This window comes from Schistocerca americana, chromosome 1 (assembly GCF_021461395.2).
Source record: "Schistocerca americana isolate TAMUIC-IGC-003095 chromosome 1, iqSchAmer2.1, whole genome shotgun sequence".
Taxonomy (NCBI): domain Eukaryota; kingdom Metazoa; phylum Arthropoda; class Insecta; order Orthoptera; family Acrididae; genus Schistocerca; species Schistocerca americana.
The window spans coordinates 1,097,487,892-1,097,514,722 of NC_060119.1; the positions used below are offsets into that span (position 1 = coordinate 1,097,487,892).

A 26,831-nucleotide genomic window follows, 5' to 3' on the forward strand; every position below is an offset into this window, starting at 1 on the left:
TACAACATGTAAAAGAGCCAAGACGGCCGGCCGCTGAAGCAGAGTGGTTCTAGGCGCTTCAGTCCGGAACCGCGCTGCTGCTACGGCCGCAGGTTCGAATCCTTCCTCGGGCATGGATGTATGTGATGTCCTTAGGTTTAAGTAGTTCTAAGTCTAGGGGACTGATGTCCTCAGATGTTAAGTACCATAGTGCTTAGAGCCATTTGAACCATTTTGAAGCCAAGAGGGAATAATCTGAGTGGAAGACCAAGAACGAAGTGCCCTGATAAAAAAAGTTGTGAGACAGGGATGCGGTGTTTCGCCCCAGTATTTAATCTATACATCGAAGAAGCAATGATGGAAATAAAAGAAAGATTCAGGACTGGAATTAAAATTCAAGGTGAAAATATGAAAGTTAAGATTTGCTGATGACATTGCTATCCAGAGTGAAAGTGAAGAAGAATTACATGATATGCTGAAAGGAATGAAAAGTGTAATGAGTACAGACTATAGATTGAGAGTAAGTCGAAGAATGACGAAAGTAATGAGAAGTAGCACAAATGAAGAAAGCGAGAAAAATTAACGTCACGAAGTAGATGAAGTTAAGCAATTCTGCCACCTAGGCAGCAAAATAACCTATCATGGACGGAGCAATAACATAAAAAGGAGATTAGCATTGACAAAAAGAGCATTCCTAGCCGAGAGAAATCTAATAGCCTTCACTTGAAGAAGAAATTTCTGTAATGTTCGTTTCGAGCACAGCATTGTATGGTAGTGACACACCGACTGTTGGAAAACCGGAAAAGAAGAGAATTGAAGCATTTGAGACGTGGCGCCAAAGACGAATGTTGAAAATTAGGTGGACTGATAACATAAAGAATGGTGAGGTTCCGCGTAGAATTGGAACGGAAAGAAATTTATGGGAAACACTTACAAGTGGCATAGTTAAGATGATAGGACCATTGTTAAGACGTCGATGATTACCTGCTATGGTACTAGAGGGAGCTGTAGAGGGAAAGAACTGTACATGAAGACAGACACTGTAGTGCATCCAGCAAATAACTGAGGTAATAGGTGGCATGTGCTACCCCCCCCCCCCCCACACACACATATATATATATATATATATATATATATATATATATATATATATATATATATATGAGGGTAATCCCAAAGCCGGCCTCGGTGGTCTCGCGGTTCTAGGCGCGCAGTCCGGAACCGTGCGACTGCTGCGGTCGCAGGTTCGAATCCTGCCTCGTGCAAGGATGTGTGTGCTGTCCTTACGTTGGTTAGGTTTAAGTAGTTCTAAGTTCTAGGGGACTGATGACCACAGCAGTTGCGTCCCATAGTGCTCAGAGCCATTTGAATCCCAAAAGTAAGGTCTATTTTTCTATAATTACATAGTCCTGTTTATTTCTACAATGGTTTACATCAGTTTATAGCTTGAAGATTTAGGTATTTTTCGACATAATCACCATTTCTGTTGATGCATTTTTGTAGACGCTGTGGCAGTTTTTGTATGCCCATGTCATACCAGCTCGCCGCCGCGCTGTTCAGAAAGCTATGAACCTCTTCTTTCACTTCGTCGTTGGAGCTGAATCACTTTCAGGCCAAATGTTCTTTCAACCTAGGGAACAGGCGATAGTCACTGGGCACCAAGTCAGAACTATCGAGTGTGTGGGTGATTATGTTCCACTGAAACTGTTGCAGGAGAGCAACGGTTTACCGAGCGATGTGTGGGCGAGCGTTGTCATGGAGAATGTGTACGCCATTGCTCAACATTCCTCTTCTCCGGTTCTGAATTGCCCGTTTGAGTTTTTTCAGAGTCTCACAGTACCTGTCAGCGTTAATTGTGGTCCCAGCGATTCAGCTCCGACGACGAGGTGAAAGAGGAGGTTCATAAGTTTCTGAACAGCAAGGCGGCGAGCTGGTATGACATGGCGCATATAGAAACTGCCACAGCATCTACAAAAATGCATCGACAGAAATGGTGATAATGTCGAAAAATAGCTAAATGTTTGAAAGGTCTCTGTTGGATTCCTTTCATGTTAATTTCTTAAATCTGTTGTCATTTACGGCATACATTCCACTTCTGAATTTCTCCATCTGGTCGGAGACTGAGCAGTGGAACGTGTTACTTTTACGTCGGCCGAAGTGGCCGTGCGGTTAAAGGCGCTGCAGTCTGGGACCGCAAGACCGCTACGGTCGCAAGTTCGAATCCTGCCTCGGGCACGGATGTTTGTGATGTCCTTAGGTTAGTTAGGTTTAACTAGTTCAAAGTTCTAGGGGACTAATGACCTCAGCAGTTGAGTCCCATAGTGCTCAGAGCCATTTGAACCATTTGTTACTTTTACACATAAACATGAACGATCTGTTACACTACTACACTTTAAAACACAATTTATATGTAATTCATGTCACACAGACTCATATGGAACCTACATGCACTTTTTTTATGTAGTGTATATGATAAGATACTGTCATCCCCCTTCCCTTCTGTATGAAAGGATGAATGAGCAAATGTATTTCTAGTTGCATGCTTGATGGTAGCAGACAAGCGTGTCTGCTAGAGAACAGTAGGACCAACATCAGAACAGGTAGCTATGGTAACTTCCGTTTGTATCTGTGAAGCACCCTTGGTAGGGGCCCACGCCTGTACTTCAGGTTTAGATCTAAAATATCTTATGTTATCTTAAATTGCAACGCAGTGCAATCCGAGTGTCAATTTCAGAATATCTTCCAGTAATTGCTTTGTCACTACTTTGTGAGTAAAGTGGAACCATGTGTTGATGATCCGTAACTCTAAGATTATCAATCTTAAATGCCAATGTGCATGAGATTATAACGTCCCGTCTTGACAATATTTTTCAATATAGGAACTTTCCTTTATATTCAACCCACGTGGGGTGTACTTTGTGAGACCAGTACCACGTGCTTATACAATTGTTTGACCCATCAGGTTAATAGTAAGACGATAGTAACCAGTTCGAGGTTTTTCTTTTGTAAATTGCATTTCGATGAAATTTATTTTCATTATCAAAATTATTGTCGAGTTACACTCTTTGTGTAAATCAAGTTGACCACGTGAAGCATGTGGTGCAATCATCAAAGTAGCCCTCAGCTATTCTTTTTGGGAAGATTTCACAGAGAGTTAGTATGAATTTAGTATACCAGTGTGTGGTAATTTCATGACGGACAGGATTGCGCTACGAACGTAACTTCTTTGGGTGAAAATTGAATCGGTTGATTGTGGTTAATTTCCTCTTGCATATGTTTCAATGTTCTTCGTGTGTTATTTTATGAATGTAGTGTTGTATGCAGTCCCCCAATCTCGGCTCCATATTTTATGTGCTCTGTAAGATTACAAACTCACATTTTCACACTCCTAAATAAGGCACCAATTTAATCATGAATCAAGTTTAATATGCTGAAATTTTAGCGGAACAGTGATCAATGTTAAAATAAGTGTCCAAATACAAACTGATTTTATTTCGTTTTATTTAACTGGTTGTCGTAAGATGACTATTAAAAGATTATAATTAATGTTAGTCTGGTTGGGAATTTGGTAAGCTAGACTGGATACCTGCTGAAACAGTTGCTCAGTAATGCAGTAATGCAAGGTTAACTTCCCCAGATAGCTCACAGCTTTTAACCCGATTTTATTGTTTTGAATATCAGCACCGCTTTCAGAACAACTTAATGCATCAACATTACATGTTCAAGCACTAAACTGATGAAAACAGTTGTAGAAATAACAGGTCAATGTACTTATAAAAAATAGGAGACCTTACTTTATATATATATATATATATATATATATATATATATATATATATATATATATCCTTCACACACAGTTGTCCCAGGATGGCTGAACACTCGGAGCACTTTAGTGGAGTGCTGAAGAAGATTCCAAAAGACAAATCGAAATATGAAGCACTGGAGAAGATTTAAGAGTAGTTATGGCGCGGCTTAACGAGTCAGGTTTTATAGTCACTGAGTAGTACGTTCCTGAGCTCGGCGTTTCCTCATTGCAGGTCCAGCCCCCGTTAGCTACTCCTCCGAGAAGCGCTCTTCTAGGATGCCGGGAGCGGGCGGCCGCCTACGCCTGCCCTCGCTGGGCACCGACTCGCCCTCCAGGTCCTCCTCTGGGGCTGCCGGCGGCGGCGGCGTCGGCGGCGGCGCGGTCAGCCAGCAGCAGCGCGTCGTGGTGATGGGCGCGGCGCGCGTCGGCAAGTCGGCCATCATCTCGCAGTTCCTGTACGACCGCTGGCCGGCCAAGTACCGCCAGACGGTGGAGGAGCTGCACCGCGGCGAGTACGAGCTGCCAGACGGCGCGGCGCTCACGCTCGACATCCTGGACACGGCGGGCGCGCACCAGTTCCCCGCCATGCGCGCCCTCTCCATCGCCACGGCGCACGCCTTCCTGCTCGTCTACGCCATAGACGACGACGCCTCCTGGGATGAGGTGCGCCGCCTCCGGCAGCAGGTGAGCACGGCACCCCTGGCATAGCCCCCGATGCCGAATGGGGCCATATGTTGTTGTTGTGGCCTTCAGTCCTGAGACTGGTTTGATGCAGCTCTCCATGCTACTCTATCCTGCGCAAGCTGCTTCATCTCCCAGTACCTACTGCAAACTACATCCTTCTGAATCTGCTTAGTGCATTCATCTCTTGGTCTCCCCCTACGATTTTTACCCTCCACGCTGCCCTCCAATACTAAACTGGTGATCCCTTGATGTCTCAAAACATGTCCTACCAACCGATCCCTTCTTCTAGTCAAGTTGTGACACAAACTTCTCTTCTCTCCAATCCAATTCAATACTTCTTCATTAGTTATGTGATCTACCTATCTAATCTTCAGCATTCTTCTGTAGCACCACATTTCGAAAGCTTCTATTCTCTTCTTGTCCAAACTATTTATCGCCCACGTTTCACTTCCATACATGGCTACACTCCATACAAATACTTTCAGAAACGACTTCCCGGCACTTAAACCTATACTCGATGTTAACAAATTTCTCTTCTTCAGAAATGCTTTCCTTGCCGTTGCCAGTCTACATTTTATATCATCTCTACTTCGACCATCATCAGTTATTTTGCTTCCCAAACAGCTAAAATCCTTTACTACTTTAAGTGTCTCATTTCCTAATCTAATTCCCTCAGCATCACCCGACTTAATTCGACTACATTCCATTATCCTCGTTTTGCTTTTGTTGATGTTCATCTTATATCCTCCTTTCAAGACACTATCCACTCCGTTCAACTGCTCTTCCAAGTCCTTTGCTGTCTCTGACAGAATTACAATGTCATCGGCGAACCTCGAAGTTTTTATTTATGGGGCCATATGTACGAGGGTAATCCCAGAAGTAAGGTCTCTTATTTCTTTATACGTACATAGACCTGTTCATTTCTACAGCGATTTACATTTTTCGACATAATCACCATTTCTGTCAATGCATCTTTGTAGACGCTGTGGCAGTTTTTGTATGCCCATGCCATACAATCGCGCCGCCATGCTATTCAGAAAGTTATGAACCCCTTCTTTCACCTCCTCGATGGAGCTGAATCGCTTTCCGGCCAATTTTCTTTTAACATCTACATCTACATTTATACCCCGCAAGCCACCCAACGGTGTGTGGCGAAGGACGCTTTACGTGCCTCTGTCATTACCTCCCTTTCCTGTTCCAGTCGCGTATGGTTCACGGGAAGAACGACTGCCGGAAAGCCTCCGTGAGCGCTCGAATCTCTCTAATTTTACATTCGTGATCTCCTCGGGAGGTATAACTACAGGGAAGCAATATATTCGATACCTCATCCAGAAACGCACCCTCTCGAAACCTGGACAGCAAGCTACACCGCGATGCAGAGCGCCTCTCTTGCAGAGTCTGCCACTTGAGTTTGCTAAATATCTCCGTAACGCTATCACGCTTACCAAATAACCCTGTGACGAAACGCGCCGCTCTTCTTTGGATCTTCTCTATCTCCTCCGTCAACCCGATCTGGTACGGATGCCACACTGATGAGCAATACTCAAGTATAGGTTGAACGAGAGTTTTGTAAGCCACCTCCTTTGTTGATGGACTACATTTTCTAAGCACTCTCCCAATGAATCTCAACCTGGTACCCGCCTTACCAACAATTAATTTTATATGATCATTCCACTTCAAATCGTTCCGCACGCATACTCCCAGATATTTTACAGAAGTAACTGCTACCAGTGTTTGTTCCGCTATCATATAATCAAACAATAAAGGATCCTTCTTTCTATGTATTCGCAATACATTGCATTTGTTTACGTTAAGCTTCAGTTGCCACTCCCTGCACCAAGTGCCTATCCGCTGCAGATCTTCCTTCATTTCGCTACAATTTTCTAATGCTGCAACTTCTCTGTATACTACAGCATCATCCGCGAAAAGCCGCATGGAACTTCCGACACTATCTACTAGTTCATTTATATATATAACTTAGGGAACAGGTGATAGTCACTGTGGTCCCAGTGGGCATAAACTCGACCAACAATACCCCTTTCCGATCGCAAAAAACGGTTGTTATGACTTTACCGGCAGACTGTGTTTGTTTAAATTTCCGCGGCTTTGGCGAAGAAGGATGCCTTTACTGGCGTGATTGTTGCTTGGTCTCAGGTGTAAAGTGGTATGCCCAGGTTTCGTAACCGGTCACAATTGAGTCCAGAAAGTTGTTCTGTTCGGCTGCAAGGTGGTGAAGCAATGTGCGGGAAGCATCAACTCGTTGCCGCATGTGGTCCTCAGTCTCCATGCGTGGCACCCATCTTGCGAACACCTTCCGGTAGTACAATGTTTCCGTTAAAATTCTGTGAGCGGTGCTTCGAGAAACCTCAGGAACCAACGTGCAGAGATCGTCCAGGGTAATCCGCCGATCTTCACGCATGCTTTGTCCAACCTTCAACACAGTCTCCTCAGTCACTGACAGTCTCCCGCTCCTTTGTTCGTCGTGAATTTCGGTCCGACCAGCTGCATACTCTCTACACCACTTACGAATATTTTTGTCATCCATGCACGACTCACCATACACTTCCGTCAGCTGGCAATGGATTTCAATCTGCGCAGTGCCCTTTGCGTTCAAAAACCGAATAACAGCGCGCAGTTCGCACTTGGCGGTAACATCCAACGTGAGCTCCATTTTCAACTGCTGCCAAGCCAAGACTGAGCGCCTCAGCGCGGCGTGCGCAAGTTTACACACAGCGCGTGAAGCACTCTGCATAACAGTGTGACCAACTGCCACACAAACAGAGTTCTGTACTTATAAAAAATAGGAGACCTTGCATTTTGGATTACCCTCGAACGTTCTCCACGAAATACACAAGAGCTAGTCATAAACTTTTAATAATCATCAACCAAGTTTTTTAATTATTACCAATAACACTTTTTAAAGAAATCAAAGAAACGTTTATGAAAATGATTCAGGAACTAGCCTCATCAACTCACTCTACAAAATTAAAAAAAAATAACAATTGTGACTGTTATAGTCTCCTATTAGAACAAAAGAGTAGATTCCGAAATGCTATTTATGCGGAAATGACACACGATGAAGGACGTGTCCGAATGGGACGCAAATCGGTGGAATCGGTGGATATGACGTACATATACAGACGAACAAATTGATTACGATTTCAGAAACATTGGATGCTTTATTCAAGAGAAACAGCTCCACGTTTAGAGCAAGTCAATAACGCTTTGTCTACGCCTGGTCCTTATGCAAGCAGTTGACTTGGCATTGACTGCCAGAGTTGTTGGATGTCGAATAAACCTGAAACCGTTTCTTTACCAATACTTTATATTGATTTCAATCACACAGTAATCATCTTCAGCGCAAGATTACATTATGTGGTCTCGTAAAATCATGCACAAAATACAACTGCAAACGCAGGTGTTTATTGTGAAGAACATGCCAGCTAGCAAGTAAGATTAAAACTGGATGTCCACCAACGAAGACAAGCAGTAGAATCTCTCGTCCAATGCGAGCAGGCGTTATCTTGCAGAAATGTGATCGCAGAATGGCATGACATGAAGGGAAACAAGACTGAGCGTAGTGTGTCATCGAGGTATCGCTGTGCTGTAACGGCGCAGCGGATGACAAACAAAGGAGCTGTGCTATGTCAAAAAGGAAATGGTACCCCAGACCACCAATCCCAGTTGTTGGGCTGTATGGTGGGCGACAGTCAATTTGGTATCCCACCACTGTCGGGGGGTCCGCAGAAACGGTTTTGGGGCTCATACGAAGCGGGACTCATCACTGAAGACAATTTTACTCCAGTCAATGACATTCCAGGCCGAAGACGTGTGTGGATGCTCCTGGACACTGGTGGGATACTAACCCGATCGTCGTCCGCCATTTGACTCGACGATCAGGGCTGATGGTCTGGGATACCAGTTTTCATAACACGACGCCTTTGATTGTCATCCGCGGCACGTTTAGAGCGCAGCGGTACATTGTTTATACTCTGCGGTCCATTTTATTGCCCTTCATGGATAGCCCTATTGGGTTTACATTTCTGCAAGATAGTGCCCGCCCGCACACGGTAAGAGTTTCTACTGCTTGTCTCTGTGGTTGCCAAACCCTACCTTTTCCAACAAGGTCGCCCAATTTTCTCCCAACTGAGAACGTTTGGAGCATTATGGGTGGGACCATCCAACTACCTTGCAATTTTCACGCTCTAACGCGCCAGTTGGACAGATTTTGGCACGATTTCCCTGAGTGGGACATCAAACAACCGTTTCAAGCAATGTCAAACCGAATAACTGCTTACATAACGACCAGAAGTGGACCAACACGTTACTGGATTGTTCTTTCTCTTGAATAAATGACAAATTTTTCCGATATTGTTATCGTTTATTTGTCTGTAAATGATCCATCGATTTCCATGCCATTTAGATAATTCCGTCGTGTTGCCTCTTATTTTCGTAGGGTGTACAGAATTTTACAGAACGGACGTGAAGGATACTTAGAGACACATCTAGCTGTTACCGATTCCGGTAAAGCTTTTGACGTTAACAGAAACAAACTATGGGACATACTGATTGGAGCTGTATAACCTATTCATCTTACTGAAGATGTAAAAAGCTTAGACGAAGACACAAAAATAATGATAAAAGTTAGCAATAATAACACTAAGAAATCATAAGGGTCTCAGACAATGTTGTATCCTGTCACCAACCTCATTTAATGTGTATATACATGATCTGATTCAGAACTGAATATAGTTAGTAAACCCAGGTATGCAGATTAATGGAAATAAATGTCACTATTGTTATGAATGGAGATGATGTAACAGTTTTGGAAGAAAGTGGTGAGTTACAAAAAGCATATATAAATTGTCTCTCTGGGAAAAGAGAATCCAGGGTATAACAAAATGTATGGCACAAATTACAGGACACATTCCTCTCACGTAGACTAAGAAATTATGTCACATGAACATGGGTCTGGAAATGTTTTGTTTCCCACATTACAACTCATTTTCGCCAACTCTTTATCAGCTGGCTCCTTAACTAATTCTTATTAACTAAGCTTTATTTTCTATGGGTGATCAAGTCCAGTGGCAGTAGTCGTACTGGAAGTTCATAAAAGTGAGCAGTCGTCTATCTAAAATAGACGCAGGCTTCACAAAGTACAGTCAATGCCGCAAGGTGACAGATATTGCAACACTTGTCTCTACAACTGAGTGGTGCCAGTTATCATAACACTATTGCATATGCTGGAGTATTTGCTCAGCAGAAGTAAGTCCTCTTGCATCGCTGTAAGTTTTCCAGTTAGTGATGGACGTCGTATTCTGTGACATCGTCTAGGTAGGTCCGGCTATGGACTAAGAGTGCTTTCAGTGATTTATCTGTCACAAGTTGTAACTTTTAATCAACAAACCACCAACGTGTAGCTCGAACTGTATCACTCTTTTAGGTCTACCTTACTCATAGCAAGTTGCACCTATCACTTTGTATTCGTACATACAATACATCCAGTTTGTACCTGACCTTTGCAAATAAGACTGCAGCTCCAGGATTTCCTGTGGGCACCCCTTCTCCGCCACTTTATCTAAAAACAGTAGAACCTCACATACATCCACATTAATCTGGACAACCTGGGCTGGGCATACCATGATCCTCTATCTTTGGCGGTGAATGAGGTGAACCATCAAATTTAGCGTGTAGTCATTTTTGTAAATCAACACCTCTCCCATTCTTATCCGAGCGTACTTTCTCAGAGCTTCCTATTTCATTGGATAGGGATTGGTGCTGAAACATTTGTACCATGTGTCGGCAGTTGCCACGAGGAACTGGACCACTACGTAAAGTCATTTTCAGTCGATACTGATTCCACGGTCATGACACGATGGGAAAAAATCGTAAGACGAAAAAATAATTAACATAAAGTAATGAAAATTCGGGAATACATTTGTCTACTAACATATTAAAGTGATTAACACTGCAAGATCACAGGTTAATGTGTGTGTGAGATAAGCCACTGTAAATGTGGAATTCTGGTACATTAATGACCTGTGTAACCACCAGAATGTTGAATGCAATCATGCAATTGGGCGTGCATTGCGTTGCACAGGTGTCAGGTGTCAGTTTTTGGGGATGGAGTTCCATGCCTGTTGTATCTGTTTGATCAATACAGGGAGAAACCAACTGTGATTCCGTAAGGAACCGTTGTGCAAAGCGACTGTACACTATAAGGAAGGAAGAGGCGTACAGCAATTACCCACAATCTCATTAATTTTTATTATTCTTGCAAAATCTAGATTTGTCCTGTAAATAGCCATCTTCAGTGCATTTGAGTCTGTTGGATTGTAACCTAAATTCAATGAAATGTCTGTTTACAGCCGAAATCTAGGTTTGCAAGAATAACAAAAACTAATGGGATTGCGACTGATTGCCGTGTGCCTCTCCTTCAATAAAGGGACGGTCAATGCTGATTGTCGATGACGCTGGAGTTGTCACCCAATGATGTCCCATATGTGCTTGATGGGGGACAGATTTGGTGATCGAGCAGGTCAAGCTGACATGTCGACACTCTGCAGAGCACATTGGTTGACAAGAGTGGTATGTGAGTGAGCATTATCCTGGCAGAAAACACCCCCTGGAATGCTGTTCATGAATGGCAGCACAACAAGTCGAATCACTAAACTGAAGTACAAATTTTCAGTCTGGTTGGGTAGGGTAACCACGAGAGTGCTCTGCTGTTATACGAAATTACGTCCCAGACAATAAATACGTACAAGTTTAGGCCCAGTGTGTCCAGCACACAAACAGTTTTTTTTTAGATCCTCAAGTGGCCTCCTTGTAACCGAAACATGGCCATCACTGGCATACTGAGGCAGAACCAGCTACCATCTGAAAACATATCTGGCCTCCATTCAGAAAACATAACAGGCCTCCCCTCTACCCTCCAAAAAGCTCTTGCTTGACACCACCGAAATGTCAAATGGCAGTGGTTTGGACTTATTGGAATGCGCACTGTAGGGCATCTTGGCTCGGAGCTATCCTTGAAGTAACCAATTAGCAACAGTTGCGTCACTGTTGTGCCAACTGCTGCTCAAATTGCTGCTGCAGACGCGGTACAGTGCGACAGAGCGCATGCCAAACACGATGGTCTTCCCCCTGCAGTAGTGCCCTGTGGTCATCCAGAGCCCAATGTTCTTGTGACCATACATTCTCGTGACCACCGCTGTCTACAGTCATGTACAGGGGCTTCATTCTTGCTAAGTATTTCTGCAGGATCGCAGCAGCAACATCCAGCCTCTTGCAGCCCTATTACATCTTTTTGAAACTCAGCGACATATTGGTGTGTGTTTTGTTCTTAGAATAATTTAGTCTAAGTAGTGTGTAAGTCTAGGGACCGATGACCTCAGAAGTTTGGTCCCTTAGGAATTCACACACATTTGAACATTTTATTACACTCGGTGCATTCGGTCGTATTTATGGACTGATGTTATTTTATATAGGGGAAGTTGGGGTATAATCGGCTGTGGGTGTGAAACCAGGAACTCTCATTTTTGTTCCTTAAACAATGGAGACAACAGGAAACTTCAGTACCGTCATGAGACTTGGTGACGTCAGACGCGATGTTGTTGAGCAAAATGATTTAGTAGATTTTTGTGGTTTTGTATCTTACATTGTGATATTTTGTGTTCAGTAAGGAACTTAAATCATCGTATTAAAATCTGAAACCGGTAATACAATGAATAATACTTTTATCAGGTTTTATGAACATATGTCACATTAAACGTTTCTTCATCTTCTTTCTTATCCAGGAGTAATTTTATAGATGTGGTACAGCTGGGGTAAAGCCTGGTACAAGCAGTGGGGTAAAACCGGCACTGCCTGATATTACCCCATGACTTCGTTACGTATTACTTATATGTGTGACGTAAGAAGTATATGCTTTTAACGGTACGCTACTTGTGTGTACACGTTTTAATTTTATAATTTAATATAGAATTTACAATTATTTTGCGCTAGTTTATGGATTATTTTTGTCGCTATAATTTGAATAATTATCCCTTATTGAATAGGAGTATTTTCATTTGAGATGGGACCATTAAGTGCTTTATACTCTCAGGAAATGAAGAGAGGATTTAGTAGCCATCCGGGAAGAGTGGCGACCCAGTACCAAATGGCTCATTTGATTGCAATGCATATACTGCAACAACAACAACGCAAAATGACCTATATCGATTTAGAAAGACAGGTATTTTTCCACTTGATGCAAATGGTGAGCAGGACTTTGCGCTGTTAAATACAACAGAAAGAGTAATGCAAGATTCCCAGGAAACAAAAGTGTCAGTTATTGCTTGTTCTCCACATCCTGGCTCGTCCACTGACTTGCAGATACAGCCTTCGTTCGCCGTATCACCAAAGAGTGTAAAGCCAGTTCCTCATTACGAAAGACCATTCTCAACCAGATGCAGACGAAAACGCGGCGTGATCGCGCAGTCTTCCTACAAAAATGAATTCAATGTCACAAAAGCGCCTTACTAGCCGGTTAAAAATTTATTGAAGAATTCCGGGTCTAGAGCATAAAAAATGTCGGAACAGTCTGAAAACGTATGGGGAGAAAGCTATTCTGAAGATGAGAATGAAATGTCTTGTCTTCTTTACAAAGAGATCTACTCATAAACAAGAAAATCAGATGATTGAGTAATGTATTTAAAGTGTGAGAAGTGGGCCCATGAGGATTGTACAGAGATGATGACTTGCTTGATTGTAGCTGTGTCCCATGCATCAGACAGAAAACATAAAATTACATTTTCCGTTTCTACCCCTCAGAGTACCTACTTTTACCCCAAGGTATGGGTAAACCGTATATTGCATAGTGGCGAGTTACATTTAATACAATTTAAACCATAAAAAAAGTCTTCATAGTTCATATATGTTGCTCATTCCTCGTTTATCCTTCACTGAAATAAATCTGAAGTCCCAACAATGGAAACTGTCATTGTCATCTTGCTTTCTCCATAGCTACGAGGTCATACCCCAGTTTCTCATAATTACTGTGTGGTTTTTGTTTATTTTCGAATTAAGAAGTTTGTCAATGTACACATTTGGCATATACTGGACTACTTGTTAATTTTAGTGTTTATTACGAGCACGAAGAATTGACGTGTGTCTGCTATATAAAATCGTGGGTAATAATGCACGATTTAAATTAACTCATTAATTCAGGATTCTTGCTATGTCTGATCATACGTAGGGTAAATTTTTCAGTTGAACACCTGCTTTTTAACCCTTGGATGCATGAGCGTCTTGAGTCGCTAAAGGGAACGAGAGGCGTCTAGAACACCCACACCACACAAAAAATAAAAAAGCGTTTCATAGAACACTATTATCAAAGTTTGGTGGTTTGATGGCACATAATAAATAAGAAAGTACTTAACATGATACTGTGACCTTCATTTTAGTACACAAAATACAAAATTATAAAGTACGTTATGATTCATCTGAGATTATACAAAATTTTTCGGTTATACTGTGCTTAAACAGGAATTTCTTCTCATGAAAAATACTATTTTACAAATAATTATTTATGTTTTAGTGAATGTTTTTTGTGCATTTGTTGCACGTTCCATCGCTTTTTCTGCCTAATCTATGTGGGCACACGGAACATCTTTTTGGTGATCTTCCAGTTCTCTGTTGGCGAGTAATGTCACAACTTGGCATGGCTTGCAGAAAATTCTTTTGGAGGTGTGAGTTGTTACATTTTGCCCTAATTTCTTGAGGAAATGCTCCTTTCTTCAGAGCTGCCTTCAAGCTAGTTGACTGTTGCTGTCAAAATAAACATAGTATTTATGGGTACAAATGTCCATATGGCAAAAGGCCACCTTCTTGACGGTCTCTGGCTTCTGGTCAGGAAAATCAGTTCCTTATTTAGTTTTGTTGTTGAGTAAAACTTCTCTGGCTTCATTTTACCCCAACTGTGGCACTTTGGTGCAGAGATCTGAGCTGTATGGAATTTTTGTTTTTTTGGGAATATAATTTAGTTGTAAAACAGTCATCAGGATCATACGATGAAGATAAAAATTCTCTGGGTCCGGAAGCCTTCATTACTGGTGCGAATTTCTTTTGTTCTTGGTTCGATAACTGTAATCTTTTCGTAACATAGTTCTTCATATAAAGAAACACTCGTGAAAAAATTAACCGTAGTAGAATTTGTTGAGGTTTCTCCAATTGTGTATTTACTGTAGCAAAAGCAACACAAGTTTATTTTGTTTTGTCTGGTAGTTGTCCAAAATATGTATTCATCTTCTCAGATGTAATATCTGCCAATTTTTTCTTGATACTAGCAAAGCGCCTACCATCTAAGTTAGTACAATGAGTGATCTCCTCTAACATTCCTGGCGAGGTAAAATAATCTCATGCATTATTATAGTGACAGTTACAATACCTGCTACTGATTCAAGTCCAATTTTCATGATACTGTGTACTCGAAGTGAATTGCGTGGCGGTGGTGTTATATTCCACTGAGTTCCACACCAACCAATAAAGAAATCATTACTTCTGTAGGCTGCCTTCCCTTTGACGACTAGGAGGCACGGATTCACTGTCTTCGGGACCAAAGGTGAATCACTATCATCTTCGTGATCAAAAAGAGCTTCAATTTCAAGATTTATTACTTCAAAATATCTATTAATTGTGCTGACTTCAGACGACGTTCTTTTTTCTTCTCACTGATGATATGGGATCCATGCTATAAGTAAAGAACAGAAATATCTTCCGTAACTATTCTGTCCGTGAAACTGAACTTATGCTCACCTGAAGCAGTTTTGCCGTAAAGAAATATAATTAAACTCCAAAAGAACACTCAGTTGCAGCTTCTGCGGTACATCTGACTTTTACACGGTGAGTGTAGAAGTACCAACGGTTAACTGTTGTAACTAATCTTGCCTGTATATGGTGCCATTCCGACTAATAATAGACTACTCGAAAGATGACTTGTTAGTAAGGGGGTCTAACCACTATCATGCATAAAGAAAAATGATTAATTGGACTTGCAGCATATAATGTTTTCCCTAAACGAAGTCGACTGCATTCCCAAACATTATAAAGAACGTGAACTAAAATAAACAGTTTTTAATACATTTTAATGGTGAAATGGAAAGTGTTCGGCTCCAAACGACAGCTGTTATGCACCTTGTGATTAAAGTGAGTGCTGGGACTTTCTGATGTCTTTTACAATGTACTAAAAAACTGAACAAGTCTCGAAATCGTATCTCATTTTGTTATATCATGCGTATAAATATTAGGAACTGTCCCTGTTTGTATCGACACTTCCCGCAATCCGTAAAACAAAAAACAAAAAAAAACAAAAAAAAAAACACAACTCAAATTCGTATTTCGAAACCGATCATTGGTGGCAGGGAATGATTTGACAGTTTAAACTTTATTCTTCAGATTGAAGGTACTATATGTACTTATCACAGTAAATATGAACTGCATGCAACGAACTGTCGCTTAGTTAGCGTAACTGAGCTCAAAGTGTGAGTCAAACATCCGCAGACTCTGCTTGCTTATCGAATGTAGTCTCAGTTATGCGACTGGATTTGTGGTTTCCTGCCAGAGAGTTCACAGCTCGTAGTAATTGGCGGAAAGTCATCGAGTAAAACAGAAGTGAATGCTGGTGTTTCCCAATGTAATGTTAGAGGACCTCTGCTCTTATATATATATGAGCAGCCGTCTTGGGTTGTTTGCAGATGCTGTGCTCGTTTATCTTCTAGTAAACAAAAGATCAAAACTAATTGCAGAACGATTTAGATATCTATTTGGCGCGAAAATTAGCAATTGACCCTAAGTAATGAAAATTGTGAGGCCATACATATGAGTGCTAAAAGGAATCCGTTAAACTTTGGTTACACGATAAATCAATCAAATCTGAAGGACGCAAATCAACTACATACCTAGTAATTACCATTACGAACAACTTAAATTGGAAAGAACACACAGAAAATGTTGTGGTGAAGGCGAACCAAAGACTGCGCGCTATGGGCAGAACAACTATAAGATACAACAGATCTACTAAAGTGACTGCCTATACTAGTGCTGTGCTGTGTGGGATCCTTACCAGGTAGGATTAACGGAGTACATCGAGAAAATTCAAAGAAGTGCAGCACGTTTTGTGTTATCGAGAAATAGGGATGAGGGAGTCACAGCCATGATACAGGATTTGGGCTGTAAATCATTAAGACAAAGGCCGTTTTCGTTGCGGGGGCATCTTGTCACGAAATTTCAATCACCAACTTTCTCCTCCGAATGCGAAAATATTTTGTTGAAGCCGACCTACACAGGGAAAAACTATCATCATACACTACTGGCCATTAAAATTGCTACACCACGAAGATGACGTGCTACAGACGCGAAATTTAACCGACAGGAAGAAGATGCTGTGATTTGTAAATGATTAACTTTTCAGAGCTTTCACACAAGGTTGGCGCCGGTGGCGACACCTGCAGCGTGCTGACATGAGGAAAGTTTCCAACCGATTTCTCATACACAAACAGCAGTTGGCCGGTGTTTCCTCGTGAAACTTTGTTGTGATGCCTCGTGTAAGGAGGAGAAATGCGTACCATTACGTTTCCGACTTTGATAAAGGTCAGATTGTAGCCTGTCGCGATTGCGGTTTATCGTATCACGATATTGCTGCTCGCGTTGGTCGAGATCCAATGACTGTTACCAGAATATGGAATCGGTGGGTTCAGGAGGGTAATACGGAACGTCGTGCTGGATCCCAACGGCCTAGTATCACTAGCAGTCGAGATGACAGGCATCTTATCCACATGGCTGTAACGGATCGTGCAGCCACGTCTCGATCCCTGAGTCAATAGATGGGGACATTTGCAAGACAACAACCATCTGCACGAACAGTTTGACGACGTTTGCAGCAGCATGGACTATCAGCTCGGAGACCATGGCTACGGTTACCCTTGACGCTGCATCACAGACAGGAACACCTGCGATGGTGTACTCAGTGACGAACCTGGGTGCACGAATAGCAAAACGTAATTTTTTTCGCATGAATCGAGGTTCTGTTTACAGCATCATGATGGTCGCATCCGTGTTTGGCGACATCGCGGTGAACGCACATTGGGAGCGTGTATTCGTCATCGCCATACTGGCGTGTCACCCGGCGTGATGGTATCGGGTGCCATTGGTTACACGTCTCGGTCACCTCTTGTTCGCATTGACGGCACTTTGGCAGTGGACATTATATTTCAGATGTGTTATGACCCATAGCTCTACCCTTCATTCGATTTCAGCAGGATAATGCACGCCCGCATGTTGCAGGTGTTGTATGGATACGGAAAATGTTCGACTGCTGCCCTGGCCAGCACATTCTCTAGATTTCTCACCAATTGAAAACGTTTGGTCAATGGTGGCCGAGGAACTGGCTCGTCACAATACGCCAGTGAGTACTCTTGATGAACTGTGGCATCGTGTTGAAGCCGCATGGGCAGCTGTACCAGTACACGCCATCCAAGCTCTGTTTGACTCGATGCCCAGGCGTGTCAAGGCCGTTATTCCAGGCAGAGGTGGTTGTTCTGGGTACTGATTTCTCAGGATCTATGCACCGAAATTGCGTGAAAATGTAATCACATGTCAGTTCTAGTATAGTATGTTTGTCCGTTGAATACCCGTTTATCATCTGCATTTTTTCTTGGTGTAGCAATTTTAATGGCCGGTAGTGTAATAAAATAAGGGAAATCAGAGTCCGCACGGAAAGATATAGGTGTTCGTTTTCTACCGCACGCTGCTCGAGATTGGAATGATAGAAAATTAGTGTTTGTTCGATGAACATTCTGTCAACCACTTAAATGTGATACGGAGAGTAGCCATGTAGATGTAGAGATGTAGATGTAGGAGGAGTAATCGGCTGCTTAGAATCCTTTCGCGTCGCTCCTCAGATCAGCGGTCGTGAAGTTGGAACAGCGGTAATGGGGTTCTCATCGTAAGTAGTCGTCGGCGAGCTGTGTGCAGGCCGCGCCCATGGTGTTTCGCAGCCGCCTGCGGCTGACGTGCGCCGGCAGAGCGGCGCCCACCTCGCAGCCCCCTACTACCCTTAATTACCAGCGAGGGCGTGTCCGACAGGGGCTACGCTGCGATCCAGCCTTCCGCGTCCCATCCCCCTGTCGGACCCCTAATCCGCCAAACTTCCGTAGATACTCTTTGCCGTAGCGGCGTAACTTTCCCGTGGCAACTTTGTCGCAGTATTGGATAGATCACAAAAGCCTGCGCCCCGGCCACTGCTCTCGTCCCTGCAGGGCTCGCGTTACTGATTTCGCACGTCGACAAATTTCCGTAACAGAAATAATTTCAACCTGCCGCAGAAGTGCTAACATCGGGTGGAATTTAATATATTTCGGAAATATTAACAGGAAATACAGCGCACGCACTTATTAGGGCTCGTCTCTTGCTACAGTAGTCGGCCGCAGTGGCCGAGTTGTTCTTGACGCTTCAGTCAGGAACCGCGCGACCGCTGCTCTCGCAGGTGCGAATCCTGCCTCGGGCATGGATGTGTGAGATGTCCTTAGGTTAGTTAGGTTTAAGTAGTTCTAAGGTCTAGGGGACTCATGACCTCAGATGTTAAGTCCCATAGTGCTTAGAGCCATTTGAACCACTTTTGTTTCTTACTACAGTAGAAGTCCGATATATCGCGATCGGATGTACCGTGGAGTCGGATATAACGCGGCTTAAAGTATGTCTCCCATTATATCATAATATACCCTTTATGAGTCATTTTTGCACTCTCAGTCTATTTTATAAACTTGAGAAAAATCGTATTACAGTCTGCATGTACTCTTTCTGCAGTGTAATTTGACGCTGCAACCTCCAAACTCTCTCAACTACGAGGGTAATCCCAAAAGTAAGGCCTCCTATTTTTTTTCTAAATACATAGGCCTGTTTATTTCTACAATGGTTTACATCAGTTTACAGCTTGAATATTTACCTGCCGGCCGGAGTGGCCGTGCGGTTCTGGGCGCTACAGTCTGGTGCCGAGCGACTGCTACGGTCGCAGGTTCGAATCCTGCCTAGCGCTTGGATGTGTGTGATGTCCTTAGGTTAGTTAGGTTTAATTAGTTCTAAGTTCTAGGCGGCTGAAGACCTCAGAAGTTAAGTCGCATAGTGCTCAGAGCCATTTGAACCAATATTTAGCTATTTTCCGACATTATCACCATTCCTGTCGATGCATTTTCGTAGACGCTGTGGCAGTTTCTGTATGCCCATGTCATACCACCTCGCCGCCATGCTGTTCAGAAAGTTATAAACCTCTTCTTTCACCTCGTCTTCGGACCTGAATCGCTTTGCGGCCAAATGTTCTTTTAATCAAGGGAGCAGGTGATAGTCACTGGGCGCCAAGTCAGATCTATAGCTGGGTGGGTGTTCCACTGCAACTGTTGCAGGAGAGTAACGGTTTGCCGAGCGATGTGTGGGTGAGCGTTGTCATGGAGAATGTGTACGCCATTGCTCAACGTTCCTCTTCTCCGGTTCTGAATTGCCAGTTTGAGTTTTTTCAGAGTCTCACAGTACCTGTCAGCGTTAATTGTGGTCCCAGCGATTCAGCTCCGACGACGAGGTGAAAGAAGAGGTTCATAATTTTCTGAACATCATGGCGTCGAGCTGGTATGACATGGGCATACAAAAACTGCCAGAGCCGCTACAAAAATGCATCGACTGAAATGGTGATTATGTCGAAAAATAGCTAAATGTTCAAGCTGTAAACTGAGGTAAATCATTGTGGAAATAAACAGATCTATGTACTTACAAAAAATAGGAGACGTTACTCTTGGGTTTACCATCGTATAACCAAAATAGATGGACGTAACTGATCTCAACCTTTGGTTTGTCTCACCATCATATCAGCTTTGAATACACTTCTCTCGGTTGACATTGTACCACAGTCAGCAAAGTGATTATGCAACAGTGGCTGGGAATAGTCGTAATGAGCATTTCATGTGGATCAGAAATTATTTATTTTGTTGTCTGTATTTCTGTGTTTTTTTACTGAGTCATAAAAAGGAAAGCGTTATCTGTTGACAGTGTGAAGAATTGTGAAACTAAAGCAAGTTTATGGCGCGAGAGTGATTTATATGAAGGAACAATTAGGGGATGGATAAAAGGAAATAAACTTAGTAGTTTTGTAAACAAGGTCGACAGTGATGCGGAAATGCACATAAGAAGCACTAAACTAGGAAAAGACAGTGAACTTGAGAAATAGGTTGAAATAATAAAGAGACGTGAAGGTGTACTAATTTCTGAGAAAATTATTTAAGCCCAAGATGAAAATTGCAGTTTGATTTACGTGACAAAAAAGGTTTAATAGCTTCAGACGGTTTGTTTACAAGATAGAAATGTCACCATGGCATTCGCGAAACGACCATTGAACGAGGATCAAGTTCTTGCGACACTGAATCTACAGTATTTCACAGTTTCTTGACATTCTACACGATATAACTATAAGTGAAAATTTAAAAATCGTCAAATGTATAATTATGATGAAACAGAGCTCTATTATCGATTGGTTCCAACTAGAACCCTCGATACAAAATTTCAGGAAATATAATGGATTTGAAAAAGGAATAAAAGAATAACACTCGTCTTAGCCGCGAATAAATCGGGAAACCATCAGCTGAAACCTTCTTGTATGGGTAAAGTAAAAACCAGAGATGTTTAAAGCTTGTAAACGCGTCATCATTATAATTCATTTTCAAGCGTACAAGGAATGCTTGGTTGACATGTGACATTTTCACCAGTTGGTATCACGAGGAGTTTGTTCTGTCAGTGAGAAAGCACCTACAGTCACTTAAACTCAGAGAAGAAGCTCTACTAATCGGTGATCACTGTCCAGCTAACCCATCTGCTGATGCGTTGCAGTCAGGAGATAGAAAAACATAAACCTTGTTTTTGTCAAAAAAAAAAAACGGCATTAATTTAGGTGTGCACCCTATTTGGTAAGTTTCTGAAATGTTTTACTTCTTATGTTCTTTAAATTTAAATACAGTATCGCTCAGTATGTATAATATTGTACTACACTTTCTTCTTAACTTTGCACTTGTAGTTTGTCATTACACGGTTCACTGTCGATGTACCGCGTGTACGCTCTAACATGGGAGAAAAGCATGTGTCCCGACAACCGTGTTATATCGGGATTCTACTATAAATAAAATGTACATTCCGTTTCAAAGAAAGTGAATTACTTCTTTGCCTAGAGTCATGTCTAATTCGTTGCGAAATAATCGGAAAGTTACACGTCTTTTTTTAAAAAAAAAATGTTGATGTATAAACACCCTGGGAGACAAGGGTTTTAGCTTTTTCATGCTCTTCACAGACAACGCAGTTGTTGCAAGAAGACTACGCCCTCAGGAATTTACTACAAAATTTAACCCACTAGATCGAGTATTTCAAGGTGAAGGCCCTGGAGGAAACCAAACTGATCTTCCTTCACGTGGGTGGCACGTTTTCCACATGCATGGGACATGCATAGTACACATACAGTGTACAGTGGAAGTGGAACCTGATGGCGTCTTCAAGGTTTCTTGACGACCAGGTGAAAAGACCACCAGACAGCAAGATGGGACATAGCTTACACATACCGATCTATGTCTACACGCCGCCAGTATCCATCACAATTCCTAGTGTGAAAGCGTCTTAAGCACACTTGTTTGATTGATTGGTTGGTTGGTTAGGGGGAGACGACTAAAATGCAAGGTCATCGGTCCCATCGGATTGGGTGAGGGTGGGGAAGGAAATCGGCTGTACCCTTTCAAAGAAACCATCCCGGCAGTTGCTGAAGCAATTTATGGAACTCACGGAAAACCTAATTCCCGATGACCGGACTCGGGTATGAATCGTCGTTCTCCCGAACGCGAGCCCAGTGTGCTAAACACTGCGCCACCTCTCTCGGTAAGCGGACTTGTTTACAGAGCACGATCCATATGCGGCGAAGACAGTCTTCCATTTGAGATGAAGCACCTGGAGACAGAATTCCGAAAGATGAGTACTACAGCAAACAGATAAGGCGTGCTTTCAGACAGGTTGTACGTAGACAACAGCAGGAAGACAAACAGGATCACAAATCACTAAAGTGCATCGCTTTTGTCGGCAATATCTCCAGAAAAGTAAGCAGAATCCTGGACCGCCACAGTGTCTAATGTGCACCTCGCCAGCCTCGTAAGACCTCGACACAACTACGTTCAGCAAAAAGTGTAGGCCTTAGTAAAACACGGTCTATCGAATTACCTGCCAGTGCGGCAAAGCATAGATCAGGGAAGCTGTTCGCCCAACAGAAGAGAGGTTCCTTGAACGTAGACGCCACACTGAATAGCCTTCTTCGCCAAAAATATTGGTATCGTAACATATTCGGTCTTTTCTGTGCTGTATGAGAGTAGCAGAGAGACAGTAACAGTGGAAGAGAGAGGAGACACTGCCAGTGGGAGAGAAAGACAGAGGTGACGGTAGGGTAGGAGAGAGAAAGTGGCAGTGAAAGGGAAATAGAGATGGATGAAGACAATAGCAGTGGAAGCCAAAGGGAGAAGAGAAATGGATGGTCAATGAGATACAGTGGCAGTAATGGAGAAAGAGAAACAGGTGGAGATGCAAGTAGTGTGAGCAAAAAAAAAGAGAGGAGACAGTCGAAATGCAAAATACAGATGAGTGGAGACCATGTATACGCTTGGGGGATGGGGGGAGGAGGGGGAGTCAGTGGAGCCGCCCAGTCTGTTGTAGTCCATCACTTACGTATAGGGGAGGTCGCATTTTGGACCAAAATGTTAAATACGTGGTTACAAGGAAAAAATAAGTTGGACCCTCCAGAATTTTTTGAGCTGTCCATGTGTGGGGGAGATAGCAGCAGTGGCAAAGATAGACAGAGGGAGACAGTGTAAGTGAGAGAGGAAAGAGTGGCAGTGGGATATACTGTAAATAAATGGGAGAAGAGACAGTGAGAAAGAGGCTCATACACACAATGGCAGTGAGAAGGAGATGCTGAGTATGAAGGCGTAGCTGCAAAGAGAGACTGGGTAAAGCGATTTAGAACGTTCTGCGTTATCAGAGAGCAAATATGTTCGCACACCAAAGTTTTTGTGAGGAAAGTGGAATGACGATTGAGACGCAGCTTGTTTACCACTTTTCTGTAAGAGTCTTTTAAACAGGAACATATTCGTCTCTTTTATGCTCCAAGAGGAGCGGTTTTGCACTGGCTTTTAATATGATCAACTCAGTTTCAGAGTGGTGTGCATTGTGTATTAAACCGGGGACTTAGAAACGACGGAGAGGCTTCGTCCCGCCGTGGCCCTCAGTGGTTCACAACCCCACAACAGGCCACGGCAGTCCACCCACCCCACCGCCGCCCCACACTGAAGCCAGGGTTATTGTGCAATTCGTCCCTCAGTGCAACCCCCCGGGAACATCTCATACCAGAAGAGTGTAACCCCAAATGTTTGCGTGGTGGAGTAGTTACGGTTTACGCAGTTTCGGAGTTAGCTATACATTTGGTGATTGGCGTGAAAATTGTGTATGATTATGGGAGAAAACAAAAATGTCGTGACAGCCGTAATGTTATATAGAATTGGGTGTAAAAAGAGGAAGAAAGAAGAATTTGAGAAGTGAGTGAATACAGATGAATATGCCGGTGATCGACGACAGAGAAGGATACAGGAAAAAGATAAAAATTCACAAGTGGAGCAGATAAGGGTTTAATGAACATCTCGGAGGAAGAGCGGGAGAGCGTGAAGAAGTTCTGGGGGGAGAAGTGGAAAATGCAATTCGTGAAGCGGCTGCACGTTGTCCTACAGAGACTGAAACGCTAGGGGAAGAAATGGAATGAAACGTTACTGGGCTAGGACCAACCGTCGGGTATACCGGTCGTCTGGTGCAAGTCTTTTTAGTTGATGCCACTTAGCGAATTGTGTGCCGATGAGGATGAAATGATGAAGACAACGGCCACTCCACAAGCGGAGAAAATCCCCGACCCGGCCGGGAATCTAGCCCGGTCCCCTTACATGGCATGCTACGGAGGTGGACGTGAGGAAAAAAATATTATAATGTAGACCAATAACGTGTCAGAAAATGAGTACAATAAAACTATGATACAACATATACTAAATAAACATAAATCGATAACGTGAAACTTTAACATGTTCCTAAAATAATTAGCATCCAGTCAGAGATACGTTTTATTATTGACGAGGGAAATACGTAAGAATCTAACAATGCACAAAGATGTTGACAACAAGGAAATTTTATTTTTGTTTCTTGAGAGAGACCACCGCGCGATTATAATTGCATTATGTATAAGAACGTTATCTGATACGAAAGTTGTTCAATTAGGAATTCTTATTGCTGTATGGGAGACGTGATACAACAAAATAATAATTTCTTAAGTACTTTTATTTGTTATATCATCTATCAGAACAGATGGTCGGCGTTTAAACTTGAAAAACTTAGCCAAACTATCACATTGTGCATACGCAATTATACTACCAGTACGGAATCCTCTATTAGATAGAAATACAGCACGTCCATAAACATATCATTACGTCAAAACTACTTCCGCTAATACACACACGGACGATGAATATGTATGTAGGACATCAATCTACGTCGCCCATTCCCTCTAGTGACAACGCGATCAGTCGCCATGTGAAGCTTCACTGCTCTCTGTATCCGAGCTGAAACGCATGTCTTCAGCAACAGTTGAGCATATTGCTAACAGTAAGATATGGGAGTCAGGCTGCGGCTGGTTTCCTTCTTCCCTTTTTCACAAGTTTGATTTAGGGCTACAACTGTAACGAAGCCGTCGTTGAATCATTAAACTGTAATCTTGCTGTCTCCTTTCACTTTCGTGAAATCGCTTGGAGGACAGCACTAAAGATCTAGAACTTAGTAAGGTATTTTCAAGTTTAGTAGTCCCATCTGTAACATACATTCGTCATTACAGGATTTTGTATTTATTGCTTGCGGGAATTACCGCACTGTTTTAGCTCAGAGAGTAGAATCGCGAATTGGAGACAGATAAAACAGGTAGGAAGGTCTAATTGCCTAAGGAATTAGACAGTGTCCAGAATACGTGAAAAAGAGGACTCTAAGTCAATTATCAAGATGGAAACATACCACCTTACCAAAGGTGGTTATGTAAAATCCTCAATACATACGTCATGCTCAACTATATGTACCATTACAAATACTGTAATGAAGCACGTTGCAAATATAAGTAAATAACATAGAACGCCATTAAGTAGGCATTAGACAGGAAGCCTTATATGCAGTATAATGCCTCATAAAGAAAGGAAACATATGGCAGAAATACTAGAATTGAAAGATAGGAAATGTGCGAGATCAGTTAAAGTATATGGAGAGAGCAGAAGAAGGCATAAAGAAAGAGCTATAGTGATATGAGACGGTTACAGACACCATTCGGAAGACTCGGAACTCTTTCTGTTGCCACCAACAAAGAGGAAGACAACCAATGTCGTCTAGTCAAATCTTTGTTTACTTTTTCATTAAAAAATCAAAGGGTTTGGCTCAACGAAATGGAAAAAATATTTCAAATAGCTGCTAATTTCACACGATGACTTCTCGAAATATGACCCTCCGGAGAAGAAACATGGTGGACAAAATGTTACTACTCAAATGCGGAGAGAGGAAAAGAAGGAAGATCTTCGAAAATGAATGCGAGAATATGGCTCACGTTATACAAGGGAAAAAAATTGAAATAATAATCTCCATAACTGCAAAAATCACTAGTTTATTAATTGTGGATTTTGCCAGTCAACCTCGTCGTTTATCATTGTTAAGTCTACCCATTTAAATCGACCTGAAAGTCTACTACACGTAATATTCACTATGTTTTAAGCCTATTGTGTATGCTAGTTTTATCAGAACTTCTTTTCCATAGGGGATGACTATCACTAAGTCACGATCTGCATCCTATTAATTAAAAAATTCTAAGCGTCCATTTGTTGGAAATAGTGTATCTTAGTGTTTCTATAAGTAGTGGAGCATTCATTCGTATCATGCGGCAGGAATTTTCCTTGGCGCCTGAGAGGGTTTCTGACTGAATGCTGATGTTATCTACTCTCTGCCCTCACTATTGATCTGAGAAAGAAGTCCTGTTCATACCGATCACAAACAGAAAACACAAGAGTAACAAACGAATACTAACGCATTGTCGGCGACCACTGTACTGAAAAAATATTTGGCTTGCCTTTCAGGACACTTACACGACCGGTAGCCGTAAAACCTTCAAAGATTAAAGTTAGTCTGCGATGTTTACCCTTTTACGATAATGCACCGCGCTTGGCACATAAACTGTGGGGACAAGACTGTA

General features: G+C 42.4%; 1 protein-coding gene across 1 annotated transcript in view; it reads left to right on the plus strand.

The window, feature by feature from the left end:
* The window catches only part of LOC124550615 (GTP-binding protein Rhes-like), a 475,888-nt gene that overhangs the window by 408,262 nt on the left and 40,795 nt on the right, over positions 1–26,831 (plus strand). The window contains exon 3 of the mRNA XM_047125341.1: positions 4,020–4,471. Within this exon, the coding sequence (XP_046981297.1) occupies positions 4,064–4,471 (408 nt within the window). The 5' untranslated portion in view covers positions 4,020–4,063. The remainder of the gene's footprint in view (positions 1–4,019; positions 4,472–26,831) is intronic.